Source organism: Zootermopsis nevadensis, unplaced genomic scaffold (genome assembly GCF_977971745.1).
Source record: "Zootermopsis nevadensis isolate Lab colony 2312 unplaced genomic scaffold, Znev_1.0 Znev_ptg000030l, whole genome shotgun sequence".
NCBI lineage: Eukaryota > Metazoa > Arthropoda > Insecta > Blattodea > Termopsidae > Zootermopsis > Zootermopsis nevadensis.
This window is the reverse complement of record NW_028259162.1, coordinates 8,690,723-8,713,490: the sequence shown is the minus strand read 5'-3', so window position 1 is coordinate 8,713,490 and position 22,768 is coordinate 8,690,723. Positions and strand designations below refer to the sequence as shown.

Below are 22,768 nucleotides of genomic sequence, written 5' to 3'. Positions count from 1 at the left end.
CGCACATTGAACAGCGGAATGTACGAATACCAAGTCGTTCTTTCATTACTCCCAACGGGAACTGAACCCCGATCGTCAACTTCACAAGCAGATACTTTACCGAGTGTTCCTCTTACACTTTGACCCCTAACGCACATTTCGTTATTCGAATTAGGCAGTTGAGTGTTAGCCCGTGTGTCTTTGAGAACAATGATAAGTCAGACTCCATGAGGGCGGTTGTTAATGTCCGTGACGTCAGGTAACAGAGCTGCGGGTTTTTGTTATCAAACTTTTCAGTGTGTTTTAGTTTGCTAGCGACGGAATTTCTGTGCTGGTTCTTTCTACGTTGATTTGTTCCAGATTGAAACCGAGAAACTTTTCAATCTCTCCTCGAGGTATACACCGGAATATTACATTAAATGAGGCCACTAATAATATAGTCTGAGATACATACATACATAAAAAAAAAATAAAAATCTGAATTAACTTCCATTTTGTGTTGGGCAGTTTATTCCTCACGCTATTTCACGTGTGGTATTTCAGGTTCTCACGGCGGCGACTGTGAAGTTGGCAGTCTTCTTGGTTTCTGGATTGTTGCGCTTTGTGGTGTGGTAGAAATTTGCCGAAGTTCCTTATTCCCCGATAACGAGAAAACATCGCTTCTCTGGGTAGCAGACGTGACTACATTAGGCAACCTCCTTATAATTCGCTCAGGCTTAATTATTTCCCATGTTGGCTCATTTCACACAGTAGCTGCTCTCTAACTTAACTGCCAGGGACGGGCCGTATTTCAACCCCGGGGCCAAAAAGGACCTGTACCCGTGAGATTGGCTTTAACCCTTTTCAATTTCACATCTCATCAAGAGGGCCAGTCCCCTTCAGTGGTGGCAACTGTATCACAGACCTGCTACATGCTAACCAACCCTCTCGACGCATCTGTTATCCCTTGTGGCCTGTGATTGTTCTGAACCGCGTCTCTTGTGAACAGAAGAATTCTGTCGCGTGTATTGACTATGATACACTTGCAGTGCTGACTCATTTAATGCAAGAGGGGCACAAGTGCATTAGTTACGATTCCGTTGGTAGAATTACCGAGTAAATTACATGAGTCACAAATCATATCTGGACTGCTCATATTAAAGGAGTTCAAGCCTTAGAAGCCGAAATTGATCTGAACAACGTTTGAAATTTAGTTCTTACCGCAAAGAAAACAGCGTCACTATAAAGATCAGTGTTTAATGTGGCTGAGGGAAATAATCCCTGCTTATTCTGAAGATCGTACCAAACATAAATATACACTCTAAATCAAATTCAGAACTCTTAAATGTCAAAGCAAGGTGGGTCATAGGCCTATAGGCTAGTTACCAATGTATTTTGGATTTAAAAGATTTAGGGATTAAGCGGGTTATTGGACATGTGACTCAGATAATTATGTAAAACATTTTGTTGATATTATTTGCAGACACAAATTGCAAATACTTGTACAAAAAATTAGACCTTATGACGACCTTGTGCAGAAAAGGTATGCAGAATTTACCTAACATTAAACCGGACATTAATTTCAGACTTCGGAAATAGACCCAAGGTCCCGTAGATGTGGCATTTAATTTACAAGTACAGGTCACCGTCTGTGAAATCCAGGGCTTCCATGATGAAATACAAACTGCTAGTGAGAAGATTCATAGTTCGTGGTAATTTTAATCCATAAAAGTGTCGTTCATCATAAACGAGACGTTGGATTTCCTGTCATTTTGCGAAACTCGCCAGTGTGATGCTTGGTTTTGGTTCGTGTACGCCTATTGGCTTAAGGTACGCAGAAGAAACGTTGATAACAATGTTTGTCTTTCATTGTGCAAAACACTTTTATGTCTGAGCATATGCACACATAAGCCGTTTTTGCCTTTATGTGCCTCTACGGAGAAATATCACCAGCTGTCTTTTTCGGGGTGCAGTTTATGAATACATACAAAATCAACTCCCCTCGGAGAATTGAGAAACTTTTTACACCCCAGCCCTTTGCCTGTGGTAACCCCTACCCAAGTCACTCTGCTTCCCTCTATCATGTAACTGAGAGGTATAGGGTTCGAGTTCTAAACATATCACTCTGAGTGGTTTTTTTCTGCTCTGACGTCTAATTCTAAAATTACCAGATCTGCCCAAAGCATATTCTACTGAAGGTTTTGATGTGACCGACGTAAAGTGCTTCACAATCCAGAGGTCCGGGATTCAATTCCAAAGCCGATTACCATGCCTTAGGTGGTCGTGCTTTTCATTACAACCTGGTTAAATGGTTTATCTAGCTTTGGATCTAAACGTTAATGGGGTAAATGTGGAATGAGCTGAAAACAATGTATTGTGATGGTGAAAAATATTCTTTTGAGGAGTATTTTTGGGTCATATCCCGAGTCCCTTGTGTTTTGATGTGTGTACATAGGTGAGCGCGTCCCCATGTTTCGGTCAACGTTATGAATCTTTCAAAATGGAGTTTCGCTTTTTTAATGTCTTGCAAATATTTGTATAAAGGAAGTTTATGAACTTAAAAAAGGGTTTAGTACTTAACTCTAAGACTTGTAGAAAAGAGCAGTATACACACAGGTCTACCTGCGTATCTCAGCCGCCTTATGTAAGTGGTAAGACTGTACCTGAAAGTAATATAACTGAAATAGCTTCAGGTATTTTAATTTAATTTAATTTAATTTAATAAGAAGAAAGCGTTTCAAACAAAACAGAATCTGCCAAATATTCCATAAAATGACGCCTAGAATACTCGTTACGTGAGTAACAGACTTGTGAAAGCAGAGAAGCCTGTATTGTGTTGAACCGTCAATTTGTCTTTTCTTTATGAGTAACCTTCATGTTTAACAATACTAGGAATGTACACTATTTAACTTAACTAGTCGATGCAGCGTTCTTGTGCTCCAGATATCTTGTTCGGTCACGATAACCATGGGAATCAGACCGCTCCTTGTCCCAAGCTGTAAATAAACTCGTCTAATTAACGAGCTACCGTCGTGTCACGCTTCTTTTGTGCCAGGCAAATTAATACAAAAAACGGAGCTGCTTTCTTGGGTTTCTGGATTCTGTCGTACAGGAAGTGACATTTCCCTTACACGCTGATCAGCCATAAGGCACAGACTCGCACCGGACCTTGCGAGCGAGAGGGGCGGAAGTGTGTTTGGATCATGTGTAATTTTTTCACAACTCGTTCGAGCCCAAATTGTGTTTTCCGCTCACGCCAGAGCGTCAATACGAAATAATAGACTATGTCAAGGAAGAAGGCACCGTAACTATGAAACGAATTTCTCAGAATTAAAGAACACAAAACGTGATGTTGACTGCATCAAATCGAAATGTGTAAATATTTTGCATAGCTGCTGTTATTCTTTTGTGCGTGTGCTAACTGAAAATCTACATAGTAATACACAAGAATTTGCTTGCACATGAAACGTAAGAAGCCAATTCTTTGAACAGCTAAGTAACTCTCAGGTCCTGAATGAGTTGGGAAGTTCATCTAATTCCAAATCTCGTTAGTTCGTCTGCACTTGGAGCACTATTGCTGGAAGCGACAACTCTGCGTCTTCCTGCCGATGGCGAACGCAGTAACACGAGAATCGGCCGTCAGGTGCACAGCGAGGTAACCGGTCTGACCGCAGAGCACGCTCTCGATAAACCACGGACCTTCAGGTTTCCTCGTGGTTTTACCCAGTTTCTCTACACGAATACTGACACAGGCAGCAAAATACTACATTCGTATTTTGGCTCTCTAACGCATGCTGCATGTTACTACCCTTCTGTAAACACTCATAATCACACTTCCAGATTTTAATCTGTCATTAAGAACCATTGAATTTCAAAAGGTGTTCTTTACACCGCAAAACACAATGACGCCAGAAAGCTGCTGCATTGATGATTACAACTCAAAGGAACTGTGGACTCAGATCACTCTTACTAGATATGAATAACAGGCAACTATGGCATTCTTGTGATGTGATCCGAGGTAATAGTGAGCCAGTAATGAGCTTAGTGTCCGTTGTAATAATATACTCCGACAATGACTTTGGTTCCTATTATCGCAAAAAAGTGACAGACAGACACACACACACGACGGGAAGTAAGGTTTTGTTCGCTCACGTTAGAGGCGAGTAACAAACTGACAAGCTACAAACCAGGAATCTCCACGTTGTATGGGCGTATATATATTTGGGCACTACTTTCAACAGTTGATTTAGCATCGCAAAGTAAATAAACAGTCTACCTCCGGACTCTGAAAAGCAGTGACTTCCTACGGCCAGTGTCCAGACCGAGAATTTCCTTGTCCGTCTGCATGGCTTTCCTGTCCACGGAGCTTCATTACCTGGAACTGGCGAGGGGGTTTATGATGCAAGGAGCTGTGTCTTAACGCCCTCTATATGCCCATGCTATGGTGCACAGACGCAGGGGCAACTTCACCGTTACCCGATTGACAACCTGATCAGTGTCACTTCCAGTTGCACTCAGTAACTGAGATAACTGTATAAGCAGTTGACGTTGTCCTCGCCTGTCATCAAGAAACTCACTCCGGTGGATGCACAACGCGGTGCAGTAGACGAGGGGCACCACGTGTTTCCTGGGCAACTGTGCACAACTGGAGCACAAACCCCGACGAGGTATCACAGTTATCCACTGCACGCGTTGTGCAGAGACCTTGTCCACTCGATTCGTGGCTGCTACTGACATTTCCCGATACTTAACGAGTTCAGAGTGAGTCACATGTGTTTACTCTTTTCCGTGGTAAATGATATTTAATTTGTATAAGTATGTAAACGGAGCAGTCAAGTGACGATCTAAGATCAAGGGTTCGTGCCCTCACTGAGTGCATTGTTCGGCCACTGTCAGCTTCCTAGTCTGCAAGACCTTAGCAGCGCAGCAGCAGTCATTTATCTCTTTGGCAGGGCGGCGGCCTGAAGGGGTGGGAGTGACAGCCCCCCGCGACAGGTGGTGAAGCTGTCACGTGGACCGTGATGTTGCGTGGGCATCGACTGTTAGCCCATGAACTGTAAAAACGTTACCCGAGGAAGTCTGTTGTTCCCAGGCAAAGAAGTGTAACAACAGTACGACTGTCTTCAGAGGACAGTATCCTGCGTATAGACTATAGCAATGATTACTGCTAATTGACCTGACGAGATTTCAGGTTTTCACGGCGATGAGTGTGTTGTGTACTACGACAGAAACTGACCGAACCCGTCTACTTGATGGTGGAGATGACAACTACCTCTTATGACCAAGTCAGTTGGTCAGTCCTGTTGGCACTTCGCACTTACGCAAGACTGGATTTTAGATGAAGGCCAAACGGAAAACGAAGATGAACTAAATTAAGTCAGTTATATTTATGTTTTTCACACGGGCAAGCCTGTTATTGAAGCCCTGCTACGCTAATTTACAGCCATATGACCACAGATTTTTTTATCCATCGCTTTACTAGACTCGCTGTTGCACTACGAACTTTGGGTACTGGTGCCTGGCGTGTTTTCGACCACCTCTAATTATCATACCCAGTCTCCCTTTCCCTTACTTTAGGGGTTTCAGCAGCCAGCCATCCCTCTGAGAAACCCTGAAAGGTAATGCCCAGACTTGATAATCATGTTCAACAGAATGAAAGTCGAGGGGTGTAGTTAGAGATTGCAATTATCGGTGAGGATTCTACATCAGTTTATTTAGTTCGTAGCCCTGTTAACCCAGCCAGTGAACTGAGTGGCTACAACCCGGACGCCCGGACTTCTGTTCAGAGTATCAGAGGCCTCACTATTTTCTCTACACCACTGTAACAACCCTGACCTCACATACAGGGAACGTGGCTGTAACGATAGTTGGGACAGACTACTCTCCACATATTGCCTGCTTAAATTACTTGGCCAATTAACTTTACGCCCCAGTAAACTTTCACGAATTCTTGCTTTCTCAAAAGGATAAATATTCATACTTGGAGATTACATAATATTGTTTAATGCCGTAATTTATAGAGACGATGGAGGTCTTCGTTAATTTTAACACTGCGGCAGGTTTCTTGTTTTGAGTCAGTCTGTACAAGCAACATCATAGGAATCTCAGGAGCGCAGCAGTAGATTTATCCGGATCTCGTTAATTCGAAGCAGACCATGTCTGTGGATCATTACGGAAAACTTCCTGTTCAGCCATATGGCTGCTGGAGGTCAAGTTCTGGTGCTACGTGCTTGTCTGCAAACCCTCCCTCCTTCGTGGGTTCTGCTCTGCAGTCTTGTAGGGGCAAGTTTTAATAGCCTTCTGGCAACGCTTTGAAATGTATTTTCTCGTCTGGTCCTTAATTCCCAACTTTAGCGTTATTTCCGGGTTAAATCTCACTTTATCCCCTCTCCCAAGAAATTAAATTACATTAATTTGACCCCAAAACTCCGAAATATCAAGTAAAATATGAACTTCACTATTGTTAAGTAGGAGTCGAGTAACTGTTGTGTGTAACGCTGTGACAGTAAGCATTTAATGGAAATGAAAGTAAATACTGCAAACTATGTGGAGCTATGTAGCCACTCTGTTGAGGAGAATGAGGACCCTGCTACCATCGGGTAGCCACATTGTAATAACTCTTCGTATTCTGGGAATATCTAGTTCGAATTTCGGTACAGAGACACTTCTCCTCTCTGAGGTTTGTGATGATTTCACTCATTCCGTCCAGAAACACGCCGAGACAGGCCGTAGAATCATAACACGGTATAACCGCCCTGATGATGGACGCAACAAGGACCTCTTAACGTTGGTAAACGTTTACGAGACTACACGGTGCTACAACCCAGAAGATAGCCATCCACGTTCTCACGGCCGTGAGAACCTCAAAACCTACTTATAACACGGCATGTTTCTTCCTCCTAACAATTCACCACTAAATCGCCAGCTTGCAAAGCCTAAACACAGATTTAACATAGACCGCGTTATCATAAAACGTTTCTCCCTAACGAAATGGTAGACGCAAAAGTTTGTCAAGCCACTCTGAATTTTAGGAGTGGGCATAGATCGAATCGTCCATAAACCTCCCTCCCACGCGTGAAGTTTGGATAACTGTCCTCCATACCTGTCCTCCCAATTGTGTGTGTGTGTAATGCCTTGCGCATTGTGATATCGATTGAAGAAGCTTCTACAGGAAAGAACCCCTAAAACGTCCCCTATTCGAAGGAAGTGGAGGCCCCACCCCCATGCAGTTCACAGAGACTTCATTCGCATTTGGGTCTCACCCAGAATGAAAAAAAACACGTCCTTCTGTGAACTCAATGAATGTCTCTTTGTCATTGCCTTTTACTGACGTCTTCTTCTCCGCTCTTTTCCACAAACATACTTGACTTACCAGTGTATAAACGGGTTACGTCCAATTGATATATGACGGTAACTATTTATACCACCTGTTAAATATCGTATTTGCTTCTATTCCTTTTCCTTTGAACACACTGACAACCATTTTTTCCCCATCTGATCAATGTAATCGAGTTGGACTGCGTTGTTAACTATCATGTGTTTACACACGTGTTTTCTTCAGCTACGTTCTGTGGACCTATCTAATTAATGTGATACAGTATATGCTTTAGGGGAAAGTAGGGAAGTAACACTGCGACTGCAAAATAAGTATATTTACAAGTTTATTAATCTGTGATGGTATTGGCTTAAACATTCTCCAAATATCAGTTAATGTTTGCTTGTTTCTGCCACTGGACACACATTCTGTATACCGCCTTCATGTAAAACGAAGCATGTGACTTGTGCTACGTGTAATGTCCCTTGTCATAAAGACGAAGCTTCATATGAGTGACGGCGTGTCCCTCGCTCGCTTTTCTAAGCGAAAGGAGTTGATTTTTATGGCCTATTGTAAGTCCGAACCAAGACATCGGTAAATTTACGAGATGTGGGATGGAACAGTATATTACATTCTGCGTTGTTTCTTTCGAAGTGTAATTTCGTCAGTGCAAGCCAATGCCACATACAGCTTTTATGTTCGTCACCTTTGTCACCGTTCTTACGCGACCCCCCCTGTACGATATATGCCCTGGAATTCCTTTCGCGAGGGTCAGGCTGTTCTCCGGAGCTTAAAGCCAAACATAAACCTCAGCACAGTAAACCCTCGTTCCTCGAAAGCAGCGCGATGGGTGAATCCGCGTTGGACGAACTCGGTATTGTATGGGATTAGTGGGGATACAGGAACACGGCCGTGGAAACCAAAGTAGATAAACAATAGAACCATGAAGAAACTGTGTAATATAATTATCATATGAAAGTTAAGTATTAAAGGAAATTATGGATGGGAAGTTATGCAAAGTAAAATACCATTGTAATGTAAGATTTGAGAATTTCACGGCGGTGAATTTGGAGATGGCTGGGTTTTGTCAATGTAATGTCGGGTATTAAAATGCTAGTACGAAGCCAGGTATCATACTCCACCTCATCGTATAAACACATTAATTTTTCGCATTTATTTTCACGCGTATAATCGAATCCGCGTTAGAAGAAAGTTTGCTGTACAACAAAATAATATAACAGTAACGAAAATCACTTGTATTTTAGTTTTGCTTCGTGGGGTATAGGTATAACTTTATTATCGAGCCGTTGCCGAAGAACAAACATAACTTAAACCCTTTTTGTTTGAACGAAGCTATTTTACGTTCTTTTGAACTTGTTATCTGTTTCTTACCCTCGTCGCGGGGAAATGTTCTCAGAAGTTATGAAAGCTCACATTATATTGGTAACAGTGACGCGCCGTCTGCACAGAGAGAACAGAACAGAGGGTCTCCTGAGGAGTGCAGGAAATGATTCTCATAAAGCAGCCTCGTCCATGTCTCACGCAGTGAGCCCAGGAGCCATGACCCCCGATGCAAATAAGTTCGGACCAGTGTGTGCCAAACTCGCGAAACGTCACACAGACATGAAACTGTATCCCGAGCACTGCTTGGCATTCTTTCCTTCCTCGCAAAAAAATCCTTATATTAAATTCCTCCATGTGGAATTGGAGCCAGTCCAATTACTGGCATATGTCATTAGCCTATGTCACTGATCTTGATTACATGCGATAAGAACTAATGTCTTCTCGCTCCTGCATGTAATGATGGGCGTGTTACTGTGTTAAATATGGCGGTCTGTTACTTTACCGTGAGGAGTCACAGTAACTGGGTCTTTCGCCAGTAGCGTCTGGCTGTTGTATATTTACGACAGACGCATGGAACGTTCCCATGGTCTTTGTCCCAGGGGGACGTTCTCGTCAGTCAGCGTCTCTTTGATGTCCCGTGAGAATCCAGAAGCCATTCAGGGAGGAAACGGAGTGATCAGTCTTACCAATCCTTCGGAACCAGCTCTAAACACGTTCGGATTCCCGACTCTGTATACACATCGAGTGTCCCGTAATTGTGTACAAATAAGCAAAAACCCATTCTTCATTGTATGATGCGGCATTACCCTAAGCTGTAAGAGAACTGGTACATTTTACGACACCTAGTTTGGGACCATTACGTTACAACAAAGGTCGTTATCGCGGTGATGCTGAAGAATTGTTCTATACCGGTGGCGCCACGCGATTGTGTGTCAGAAAAATTGTGGGCTCCTTGTTCCTACGCGATCGTGTTTATGTATGTGTAATTCTTGTTAAATGTTCTTGCCCAAGAATGCCACATGTTGAAGTTTCAACACAAAACATTTGTTTGTCATTGTTTGCACGCCATCTTACGTAGAGTGCTCGCGGGTTGCTGTGAATAATCAGCGATCGATATTAAGACTTAGAAACACAATCTCCGTAATCTTACATATTAGTCTACACAGAACATTGTTACGGAACATGCTATAGCTGGATCTGAGCCTGGAAGAGACAAGTTGCAATTCTTTTTGTCATCGATAAGGGCCTTGGTCCTTTTAAAGTGTTTCTAAAATCTCCGTTTCATTTTCGAAAGTACAGCCATGACGCAATTAGAACATTGCACGTGACCATTTGATACTAGAACGGTCGGCTCGTATTTGCTGTGATGCTATTTTTACTTTAGGACAGTAAATCTCGAAGACAATTAGTGACGTCTGCTGGTCGTGATACGAAAGCTCAGTTTCAAAATGCGATAGATTCGGTAGATTACTAATACCAGATAATTTACGAAACCTACAATTTAATCTGTTTTTCAATAGAAAAGTTTGGGTGTAGTTATCTTCATTCAGAACTGGTGCTAGTTTTTGGAATACAGCTCTGCCAATGTAGAAATTGCTATTAATTCTGAAAACCACGAAAGGAAGTTGAAGTGCCGATTGCAGCCTGTTTAATGCTCTTATTCATTGCATTATTGATCATGAAACTCTATATCATGTCCTAGTCCAGTCCGTATCGTCACAATCTATTTATCAAATATACATTTAATGTATATGATTACTCCAACTACGCCAAAGTTTTACACATTTTGTCTTCAATTTAGGTGTTCCAACCAAAATGTTGCATTTATTTATTTATTTATTTTCCCTCGTTACTTTGGTGTGAGCACATGAATACTGCATTTCCCACACTCATGAATACTATATTTCCCACAGCACGATCTTCTGGATAAGCTTATTTATTCCGCAGGGACCAACACGATGTACTCCTGTCCCCAGGGATCATTCGCATTCTGCAATTAATGTACATACGTGTTCCAACAGATGTCCATGACTGAAGCGTCGCAGTTTCTACACCAGTCACTAGATGGCAGGGCGTACTGGAGGTCTGTGACGGTGCTGCTACCTGACACATGGCCCTCAAACTGCTTAGCCCGGTCTATCATCGGCTCAAGTGGTGAGCTGCCGGATATTTCGGTTGGGGTGCCCCATCCCGTGTTCGGCAACGCACCGTGGACACAGCAGTCGCAAGGATGTGGACAAGTCGGTGATATGATCCATCTCAGCTACAGAAGGCTCCAGAATATTGGTACTTACCTTCACAATTGTCCATTTACAACTAAAGAACAAAAAAACGGATTTTGTCGGGGAATGAAATGAACTGGCTTACATTACAGGTGGACGTCGAATTTTGAGTTAAATTACTTTTATCTCCGAATTCAGTTAACAGTGGCCAAAGGTTCAAATCCAGCTTAGGGGATGAATGTTCGTGTTTTCTTTTACAATAATAAGTCAACCCAACACCCAAGGAGGCTTACCACTCGTAAAGTTAAGTAAAGCCGTCCCACTATACGCCATGTAGGCGCTTGGGGGGGGGGAGGGGAGAAATAGCTCCTACTCATTCTTGACCTCGGCACAAGATGGGTGTAAGTGGTCAGCATCATGCCTCAGTTGCGCTTTACCCCCAGCAAAGGACCCTGGTACCCTTTGGATAGGAGGCTGGGTGGACCCCAGAATCGATCTGCACGCATAAGCTAGAGGAAAATTCCTCTGCCCTCGTCGGGGATCGAACCCCGATCGTCCAATCCGTAGCCAGACACTGTAATGATGGTAAGATTTTATAAACCTAAAATATTTGTTTTTATTTGTAGGTCGCTTGCTTGTGCAGCAGTGGGTTAAATATCACTATGGTGTATTTGATGAAGTTGGTTACCAGTCGGATCCAGTTTATCCAATCTGCTACCAGAATGATCGTGGCCAGAAACAAGTCACTGGCTGCTCAGATATTCCAGTCCAGGATATGGGGTAAGGATAATCCCATAACAGGGACACTTGAAAATGAACACTTTACGGATCATTTTGGAATCGCCGAATTTTCAGTCCTGCCAAGCATAGGCTGTTCTGACATATCCATGTGGGTAATTAAGGTTACCAAGTCGTTAACACCACATGAAGTTGGTAGTCTCTGTGCTCTTGCCTGTAGAATTTACATTGTTGACACCTGCTCTTCCGACAATATCTTCCACACCCGGTCCTCCTGACATTATACAAGGTGGGATGGCTGAGCATAATATATCTAGGTACCAAGATCAGTTCTCAGCAGGGGCACTGCTTGTCCTGACTGAAGTATTTAATTATTTTCCTTGGTTAAAGTGAGTCTTGTTGAGATGGCACCTTACAACAAGAAACATGCTGCTAGCAGAATTTGGATTTTACTTGTTCTAATCTGTACTAGTATCTCAACAGAACATTTCTGAGATACGATGAATGTTCTCGCCAGAAACAAACAGTGGAGGGCGCCACTGAAGTCATTACACAAATCACGAACCTAACAATAGGCATTTACACCCAATTTGATGCTAAATAATCTGCAATTAATTCAGCACCATTATATAGCGTATATATAACCAGTCACCATTGTCTCACACATATTTCATGCTACACCATACTATAATTAAAACAATGTTGTTAACCGAATGTATTTAATGTTTAGGATATGTGAGAACCCAGGTTCATGGTACAACATCAGTGAACTGGTGCACCCAGATGCTAGCTCATCTATCATGTTCACTGCAGAAGCCCCCCAGCTGAACAGGTTCTGCGATGCAAGCACTCACAACAGATATGCTCCAACAAAACATAACCTCATTTGTAATCGCAGGAGTACGTCAGAAGTGATCCTACAACACGCAGACTTTGTCAACAGGTAAGTAGGATCGTGATAGTCGCAACATGTCATATGACATGGTTATCACTACCTGCAGGAAGTAGTTAAAAATGTTCTAACAGTATCCTTAGGTCATTTTTGTACTGATATTGTCGAAGGCCATTGTTGCTCAACTGTACCAAAAATGGCAATGGAAATTGACCATTGGAAAGCTATTGTGAGCGCTAATGAATCACGGTGGAGTTGGTTGGTTACCTAAGATTTGCCAGTCTTTATGTTGTACCCCCAAAACTATGTAAGGATTTTAATTGAAATGTAATATTAGGGATTTATACCAAAAGTTATCATGCAAAACTGATCTTGATATGTACTGGTCCATTGCAAATCTAAATCTCTCATATTTCTCAAAAGATCATTATTGAATTTGGCATGTCTAACAAATGTAATGGCTCCTTATGATCTGTAGGTATTATTTAAAAAAATGTCTCAGTATAATGTATATTTACCAAAACAAAATTAAAAATAATTGATGCCAATAAAATATCCCTGATTCTTGAATATCTTGTTCAGTAGTTTGGATGCAATGTTTTTTTTCCCTTTCACAGTATTGAAGATTCATCATTTGTAACAAATACAACACCAGTGTTTCATTACAAGAAGCGACTCTTGACAAGGTATGTGTTGGTGATAGAAGGCACCAGAGACATGCTCATACGAGAATCATGGACTTTCCTGCGATTGGCTGTACGCAAGTGGGCAGGTCATGACCTTCCAGCCAACACTGAGGTGGGACTTGTACTCAGCAATGATACGACAGGACATCGCCTTTTGCCACTGTCTCCACTCAACAACCATGTCAGGAGTCAGATATCAGGAAATATTCCATTCACTCCAGGAGACTCGCATTCTGCAGCGTGTCTCCACTGCGGTATCCGGCAGGCACTTGATGTAAGTTCCCCATCTCTTCTGCTGGGCTCGTATTATTACACAGAGATGTGTCTCTTGTTTGAATGCAACTACCGGGCATCCATAAATAAAGATATGAAGTCGAGTTTAACTTTTTTTCTTGAATTGTAAAAACCTGTTACTGGTACGGGATATTTTTGTAAATAAACATTTAAACAGTTTATTTGTTTTCATTCTGTACATGAAATTCCTGCATCATTGTCATTTCTCATTCTAGTAATCATTCAAAACCCTTCATCAACTGCTGACTTCTCAATTTTATTTCATCGAACTCTATCTTGTCTTACAGTATCTCTTCCTTATCATCCATGTATCATTACAAAATGTTCATTTCAATTCATTTCAAAAGTTTAATTCAATTTATTGCCTGTTCTTGCGTGTAATTTTATCATAAAATTTGGTTCAGGCTGAAAATTTGTTGAGCTATTTTTAACATCATTATTGTAAGAAGAGTAACCAACCATAACCTAAAAATTACGATATGATACTTGTTCTGTAGGCAGACTGTTTTACAATATTTTTTTATCTAACTGGATATTTTCCTTTGAAGCCCATCATTTCACAATCTTATATTTTCCCAGATGCTTCAAGAACGATATCACATCAGGGGGCCTGCCAGTTCCATTATAGTGGTGATTGCTCCGGGCATGGATCATTCTATTGAGATTGAGCCATTACTGAGTCAAGCCATTGATGAAGGTGTTCGTATCGCTACCATCAACTACCCAGCCATTCTCCGCCCTCTCCCACTGGATCATCTGGCACATACTACAGGTGGTCCATACTACACAGTGCAGGAGCAGCGCTACAACATCGCTGCTTCGTATGTGTCAACGTACTTCAAACTGGCCAATGTTATGTTCAGCATTGCAACGCAGTTTTATCAGGGCAGTATGGCTGGTATGCCACTTGAGGTAAGAACGTGATGTGGTTGAAAGTTATGTCTAGTTTGTAGTATTAATATTTTACAAATGTGTTCTTTGCAGATTCCATCTCTCACAGGTGTTGGTGTGGCGTTCATTTATTGCCAATACGAGTCTTTTGTTTATAAATTTCTGACAATAAAGATACTATACTGAATTATTATAAACTTATTTTCCTTATAGTGTTAACAACTACAGTGACTGAATATTGACATTCTGTGTTTTGTCTGTGATTCATCTTGGAACTTCTGTTCTTGCATTTAATTTTATAATTTTCATGCATTAACAGCAAGAGACCATTATCATCACTGTGACCAACTTTCCAGATTCATAGGCGAGAACTGTCCGATGATGGACGTAGCAGCGTGACTGGCAGCTTTGTGCTTGATGAGTCACTTGGCGAACCTGCCCAGTTCACTGTATTCACCCACAACATTGAGAATCCATTAATACGAGGCATCTCGCTGGTCAGTCCATCCCAGGTTGTCTATTCAGCCCAGTCAGATTCTCTGGTTGCCGTCAAACTACTCACACTATTTGCAAATATCAACGAGGTACGTTCATTCATCAGTCGTTATACATATCCTTCTGTAGAGATAAATACTGCTGTACATGTTGGCTTATTTTTACTGTTTTCCGTAGGCCAGAAGAACTGCTGAATAAAGGCAGAAAATAAATGAAAGCAGATTTTGATATGGGGCACTTTCAACTATGTTTATGAACATTTTAGACACTTATGTTATCATTCATAAATTGTAAATCCTGTGCATAGAAATTGAGTTAATGGGAGATAATAGAAAACTATACACAAACAATTCCATAGTATACACTGTAAGCCTGATATTGTTCTGTGACTTGATTAAGTAGGATGACATTTGTGAGACACGAAGTATGCATTGCAGAAACAGAAAATGCATACAGCATTTTTGTTGGAAAATTCAAGGAAATAATGTTTGAGATAAGATGCAGATGGTTTGTAAGATTATGGATTAGATTCAAGTAAGGGCTAAGGACAGACTGATGTGCTGATGAAATTTCACAGTTCATAACAACATGTAATTATATTTGTATATTTCAACCCTGTCTGATAGACAGATGGAGATGTCAGAATATTATAGACATGTCCGTATTAGATGACTACATTTGTTCTCTAGACTGGTACATGGACGTACACCATTGAGCGCTTTACTGGGAATCCTCAGCCCCACTTCGTACAGGTGACAGCAACCCCAAGGTCTTCAACAGCTCCTGTTGTCAGATCTCGTGCCTGGGTCAGTCATGCAGTTTCCCCACTGGTTCTTTATACTGAGGTAAGCCAATATTGGATATAGTTGTTTTGTTTTTTTTGGGGGGGGGGAGTAAAAATGTTATAGAGTGTAAATTTTCCATCATTTTTCCCCCTCCTCTGTGCATTTAGTTGTAACACTTCAAAGACAAAGCAGATGGCTGGAAATTATACCAGATATTTTATGGTCACCACCTTGTTACCTACAGTACTAATACATAACCTATTTTCTTAGGTGATCTTTTGATAACAATTAAATGTTCTCACCAATACTGTTATCACCACTAGCTTCTGTCATTGTTGAAACTGTAACAGGCTAACAGGATCATTATGATATGGTTATGATAACAACAGTAACAGTTGCTGATAATTTTAAAATACTACTACTGCGAAAGTGGATGCAGTTTTACAATGGCGGTTTTAAGGGGTTAGCGTATTAATGCATTGACTGTCCTCAGTGTTAAAATCCAAGATCTTTCTTGTAGCATTAGAGTTTTTCTAACTTTTTCCATTCAATATCATCTTGGCGATCCAAGTTTGTTCTGTATCACATGAAAGTAAGGATTGTAAAGGGAAGTGGATTTATTGTAGGTGAAGCGTGGAGATTACCCAGTTCTTGGTGCTAAGGTGGAGGTGACGGCTGTTCATCCTGCAAGCAATGGCTCCATTCTGCACAAGGAGACATTTGAGTTGCTTGATACAGGTGGTGGGGGTAAGTGTGTTTGCTAAAATACCATTCATTGACGCTTCAGGTTCTGTCTTCCATTACGTTACTGGAGTTTTAAAACCTTAATAGTATACATCTTACTTTGTTGTGACTATTCATTGTTATGAATCAACCATTGTCACAAGCATTCACAAAATCATGCATATAAATATTCATTATATAATTTGTTACATTCTGTGAAAACCAGAGCAGATTGCTGGAAATACACTCTAACATTCATTTCAGTCATTTATATTTTAATTTCATGTTTAGGTTCCTTGCTCATAGAACAAGTCATACTGAAACTGTAATTTAGTTCAATATTATATTGGTGTGAATATTGATACTGTGTTGTGAAGAAGGCCATAGGTTTTTGGTATTGAAGTACAAAGGACAGTATTTTGGTGATTAAATCAGGGAAGATAAAATTATGTATAAGTGAGGAAAAAGTTCTTTAACAATGGGCTACTTAGCCGACAGTATTAAAGTAATGTTAGAGATGCAGGTCCTGAAGATATAAGCCAAGTTGAACTAATTCAGGCTATGGTACAGTAGTTGGCTGTTGTGGACACAGTGATGACCTTCAGGTTATGTAGTGCAGGAAACTTGACTTTTTTTATGATATAAATAACTATTGACACTCGAGAGCCTGAACCATGAGTTTGTTATCTGTACAGCAAACCTATCCCATGTCTGCAACGTACTGCAGTCAGCAATGTTTCTTTGTTTTCAGACCCAGACATCACAAAGGGGGACGGAGTATATACACGTTACTTCAATGTAGGCCATGGTGGACCAGGTGTCTACACGTTTGAGGTGACAGTTACAGACAACAGCAACACTGCATACTCTTGGCAAGAAACATTGTCCATACCGTCGCCAGACTCCAGTATGTTGGAATCCACGTATCTGAATTATAGAATCTAACCCAGTATTGTCTATGTAGAAATTTTCTCTTACCTGCATTTCCCTATTTAGTATTCTGTTTTGTATTAATGAAAAGATCAGATAGGCATGGTGCTAATTTAATTTGGTAATTAACTTTACATATGATGGTTAATAAAATGAGACTGTGTGTTTTACTTGTGCGTATGTTAGTCTGTTTGGTTGTATGGAGATGCTTGTACTGTAACTATGATCTTCCATTTGATGCAAGAACCAGATTATGTGGAGTAGATGAGTTTATCAGAAATCTGTGTTCAGAATGCTGAAGGTATTATTAATGAACATTTTTGCTTTAATTTTCCTGTGTAAAATGTGACAGTGTCTGAATCCCTGATGCTGGAGGCAGAAATAGTCTTTGAAATATTATTTTAATTATATTTACTCACAGGAAGATTTAATTGCGTTGTGTTCCTCTCAAACCACCTGTGAGACTTGGCATCAGTTCAAAAGAACACAATCCACATGTTCACCACCATGAAACCTCAGAGTAGTAAACCAGTGGTTAGCTTCTGAACGTGATTTTGTTCTGTGTTGTAGGTGCACAGTGCTGTGGCAGCGTGGTGCCAACTCCAGCCGTACAACCGCTTGCCCCCTTCCAGCGAGTCTTGCCTCCAATCTCCATCACTTTTTCACGTGATGACATTTCGTCACACCCCATTGTGGGTCGGATTGGTGACCTACATGTGGAGTTACTTGCCACTGACTTGAAAGCTCGCCTCACGTGGACTGCCCCTGATATTGGTGGTTTATCTGTGGCTCATTATGAGCTCAGGTATGCTCGAACCATAGCTGATATTGTTGATCGCTTTGAATCATCCATGACTTGGGAATATGGCACCCCTTTCCCACTATCTCCTGGTTCTGAAACATCATTTACTCTTGATTTTACAAGAAATCCCTCACTGTTAGATGTTCCCTTATATTTTTCCATTCGTGGGTTTATGGATAGTGCTGAAAATTCTCTTGGTGGTCCCATTTCAAACTGGGTTTATGTTCTTGTCCCTTCACCTCCACCACCACCTCCACCACCTTCCACACCCCCTACATCCACATTTGACCTTTCATCATGGCCTAATGAAAGGGATGGTGAGGACACTGTTGTTCCTCGCATTGCTAAAGACTCTGACTTTGGACTAGAACTAATACTGCCCATTGTTGGAGGAGTTGCTCTTCTAACGGTTTGCATAGCCGTGTACTGTTACTTATGTGTTCTTCGCCGTCGCCATGGGAACTCTGATAAGAAAGAAAACAGCAAAGGGAAACATTCCAGTACTGGGAAGCAGCAGGTAACATCACAAAACACTGCCATTACAATTGTTCCTTCATCTCCCATGTCAGTGAACAATGGTAGCAGCAATTTGAGTTTGTCTCCATCACAAACTCAGGAGTCAAATGGACTGCCACAGTTTGATTCTTGTCTTGGTGATGAGAAAAAGCGATTCAGCGTGGCACAACTCCAGCAAGAGGAGCAGATGCTGCAGCAACAACATGAACAGATGCTTCAGCAACAGCAGCATGTGACACCACATATTGTAGCAAACCCTAACGTTAGTGGTATCAGCACCATATCAAATGGTTCCAACACGCTAGTACGTGGTCGAACACTCAGCCCTTACCAGTCTTGGACAGCATCACAGCTGCTTCATGAACACGAACGACGCCACAGTCCGTATGGAGGGGTTGGAGAAGAAGTCATGGGGAGTGGAAATCAGACACAGCAGCCTCCCCTTGTACCACCACTTCCATCTTTCAATCCTCAGCACAGTGGGATGTATACATCTGGACCTATTTATGGTGTACATCCGGGCACATTGGTAAATGGTGGTTATCACAGAAATGGATCCTTGGTCTCTTTTAACCCCAGTCTTCAGGGATCACTCAGTTCGGTCAGTAGTGGTGACAGAAAGAAGCGAAATGTGACAATGGTGTAATTAGTTGGTTTCACGTTGGTACTGGAACCAGTTCTTAAGCTAAGAGGCTGAAGCTTTAATACTTGTAGTAATATACATTAAATAGAAAGTTTAGTTTTGATTATGAACTTTGAATGAAAGATCATTTGTGAAAATGTTTGTTTGGATGTGGTTCTAAGCAATTGTGGAAAACATCTCAGAGGAGGCAATCCTTTCTAAATGGTGTTTTCACATACTAGTCATGTACTGCATCACATTTGTTCAGAAAACGGTGTATCTGTGTAGTAAGATTCAAGACTTTGACTGCTCACGTACAACCACAATATAATGTTGAAGGACGAACAACATTTGTATGTGCAAGGCTTTATTTGGCTACTTTGTGATGGTTACGTCAAGTGAGAATGGCAGTGGCCTGTTTCAGTATATTGTCATGACATTAGGATGGAGAGACAAAGGAAAACATAAAGGACTTCGGTAAAGATTGCTTGTTCCAAACCAGGTAACTCTCGAGTGCAAGTCAGATTTGTCAACACTGAGGTAATCTGCTTAAGCAAAAGGTTTGGTTGGTTTTATTTGATTATTTTTTGATTCTGTCAGTTTTGACTGAGATGTGGTAAGATAATTGTGATTATGAGGGATGTGGGAGGAAGAAGTTAGCGCATATTTAAAGGTGATATTTGCTTGTAGGGAAGATAGCAAATGTGCCCACCTTTCATCATGTGATGGTTCTCATTTGTACAGTACCCAGCTAGTGTCACACCAATTTTAGCTATAGCTGACTGCCTTTGGCGATGATTAATAAGTTGCTGTTTCCTGTTAAATGTTGGCGATATTTCAGGTTCTCATAGCAACAAATATAAAGATGGCTATCTTTTGGAGTATTGTATTGTGTAGTCTGGTAGATTTTTATTGAAGTGTGTCTACTACCTACAGGCAGACTACATGGTTCAACATCCCAGAAATCTTATCTATGATTACTTATTGGCTGCCTTTGGTGAAGATGATTTTGTCTAGTACAGGATCAGCAGTATGAAGTCCATCTTCAGGGGTTATGGGGCATGCATTGCAGTGATATGGGATTGATAGGAAATGAAGAACAGTAGGTTATGAGTGCTGAAGGTTTACTTGGTCCAACTTACCGATCAGTCGTAGATGAAACTAATGCACAGTGAGTACACAACAGATGCAGTAAGTTAATGATACTAATTACTTATTTAACACAAATCAGTTTGTAAGAATAATGTTGTTACATGAAATACTTTATTTGTTTGCCCATGTTAATAGAATATATATAACTACTGAGATTATTTTATGTCTGTACTTTAGATTTAGTCAGTCAAAACTGATTCTAACAAGCTGATTGAGAATTTCTAAGAGGAACATGTACGCTACACATGCAGTCATTTGAACTGAATGACAGATGCTGAAGAAATTTGGGGGGAGGTGATGCTTCTTGGCACCTGTAAATATAGTTTCATGAGTTTCTTTCCAGTACTTACAAATTTTTAATTTTGTATTCTGATTAGTTGGCCTGTTGTGCTAGGCTAATCAATCTGATCACGTTTTAGGAAAATCCATTCCTATTTGTCTATTTACATTGAATTTATATGGCATGACAGTTTGAATCTCACTGATCACATACACATACTCCACTTCTTGCACCATTGGAAGGAGGATTGAATCTGCCCATGGTTGTGGCATATCACTTTATCACTTCCTGCTGTCAAATGGAGGGCGTTTCTAATTTGTAGTTCCAATGTGTGTGAACTTCAATGTGTTCCTGCTGACCATACCAAATCATAGTCTTGTCATTCATCACAAGCAGTAACTTATGATGGCGTGTGACTATAGCTTCTCAAACACTTTGAAAGGAGAGGCTTGCTATGTTCAAAATCATATATGCAGCTTTCTTGGAAAATTTCTAATAAAATAAAAACAAATCCAGCTATACCTTTTGTGGCGGTTCCAATCATGATATCAGGACCTGTTTCAGCTACACTGCTCTGCATCGAGGATTAGAAACAAATACCTCTGAATTGCAAGTAAAATACTGTATATTACTGCTGAGCTGAGATTTCAAAAGTTCATATTTATTTCTCAAGTCACAATTTATACTAAATCCTTGATTCTCAAATTATTATGTTGAATTTCTTGATTCTATGTAGAGGTCTCCTAGAAATGTAACTTCAAAGCTGGGCAGTGAAAGTAGAACTTATATTTCTTAACTGTTGATAAGTAATGTGTAGTCGACAAAACGTGTTCAGTTTTTGGTATCACCAGAAGATATGGGAATATAGTTAACAAAATTATATGCAGTTTTAATTTTTAACATGATACAGGCTTCTGAAAACCTTTGCAAATTTTAAATGGACATACATGGTTTTATTTATGTATTAAAATGATTGTACTAAAATTCATTAGTTACTGTTTGTGTACTTACTGTGTGACTCTACAGTCCTTGAAGTACCTTGGCCATCTCACACATACAAATTTTCTTGTTAGACTTTTGACAGGACTCCTTGGACGAGTGATCAGATCATCACAAAGCCTGTACCTACATAAGACAGCACAACACAAAAAGACCAAGGACAAACATCCATCCCTTGAGCAGGATTGAAGCCCATAATCTCAGTGCCTGAGCGATCGCCCCCCCCCCCCCCCCCCCCCCCCCCCCCACCACCACCATTTTGCCACTGCGACTGGCATTAGGTACTCTTGTATTGGCCTTATTTGCTGCCACATGTGTAATGAATAAATATGCAAATTATTATTTATAATGATTACATCACACAGTTGTTTCAAAGGGGAATAGTAACAACACTAGTTTTTCTCTTATTTCTAAGCAAAATATATTTTATCATGAACTTCTTCCAGTGAAATTTACTGTGGATTAAAGTTTTAGTATTTCCATATTTAAATGAATGGAAACAATTATTTGCTCCTCAAATTGGTATCAAAGTGGTATCAACATGGCTATGAAAATTATGTAGGTAAGCTAAGCATTGCCTTCATAATCGTCATGGTTTTCAACAAGGATGAAATGTGTAAGTACAAATTATTATAAATCTTATTCATAAGTATTAATCATAAGATTTGCTGCTGTAGTCAAAATATAGTACCATTTCATGTACATATGAGCTATGACCCTTTACCAGTTACATTCACCAAAGACAACATTGCACTTGTTTGAACATGATGTTAACATGAAACATATTAGGTATAATTCTTACCTATAGAAATTAATTTACCCTTTGCTGTCATCATGAAGGCATCTTTCAGTGCAGCGACCACTCAACAACATATTTTGAGAGAACCATCTGTACATACAATTGAAGTTGGATTGTGAATGATCTCAAAAGACAGTTGTCAGTTTCTAAATGTCTTGTGTTATAATGTCTTGGTAAAAGTAGGCGAGAGTTTTTGTTTCCACCACCACCACATTCAAATCACACTGTATGATATATATTTACCAGTATGTCTATAGGATTAAGCCGTGTTTAGTGTTAGTGATGAATGTGTTATCTTGTAAAATGTTTTTCTCAGTGTAATAAG

At 40.6% G+C, this 22,768-nt stretch overlaps 1 protein-coding gene across 5 annotated transcripts in view; it reads left to right on the top strand.

The window, feature by feature from the left end:
- The window catches only part of LOC110838048 (calcium-activated chloride channel regulator 1), a 182,311-nt gene extending 160,678 nt beyond the window's left edge, over window positions 1-21,633 (top strand). For all 5 annotated transcript variants that reach the window (XM_022080837.2, XM_022080836.2, XM_087358818.1 and 2 more), the window contains 10 exons: window positions 10,639-10,903; window positions 11,466-11,619; window positions 12,308-12,520; window positions 13,087-13,429; window positions 14,029-14,361; window positions 14,697-14,924; window positions 15,525-15,680; window positions 16,247-16,367; window positions 17,095-17,250; window positions 17,844-21,633. In XM_022080837.2, coding sequence (XP_021936529.1) covers window positions 10,639-10,903; window positions 11,466-11,619; window positions 12,308-12,520; window positions 13,087-13,429; window positions 14,029-14,361; window positions 14,697-14,924; window positions 15,525-15,680; window positions 16,247-16,367; window positions 17,095-17,250; window positions 17,844-19,237 — 3,363 coding nt within the window. In that variant the 3' untranslated portion in view covers window positions 19,238-21,633. The remainder of the gene's footprint in view (window positions 1-10,638; window positions 10,904-11,465; window positions 11,620-12,307; window positions 12,521-13,086; window positions 13,430-14,028; window positions 14,362-14,696; window positions 14,925-15,524; window positions 15,681-16,246; window positions 16,368-17,094; window positions 17,251-17,843) is intronic.
- Window positions 21,634-22,768: the final 1,135 nt, after the last annotated feature.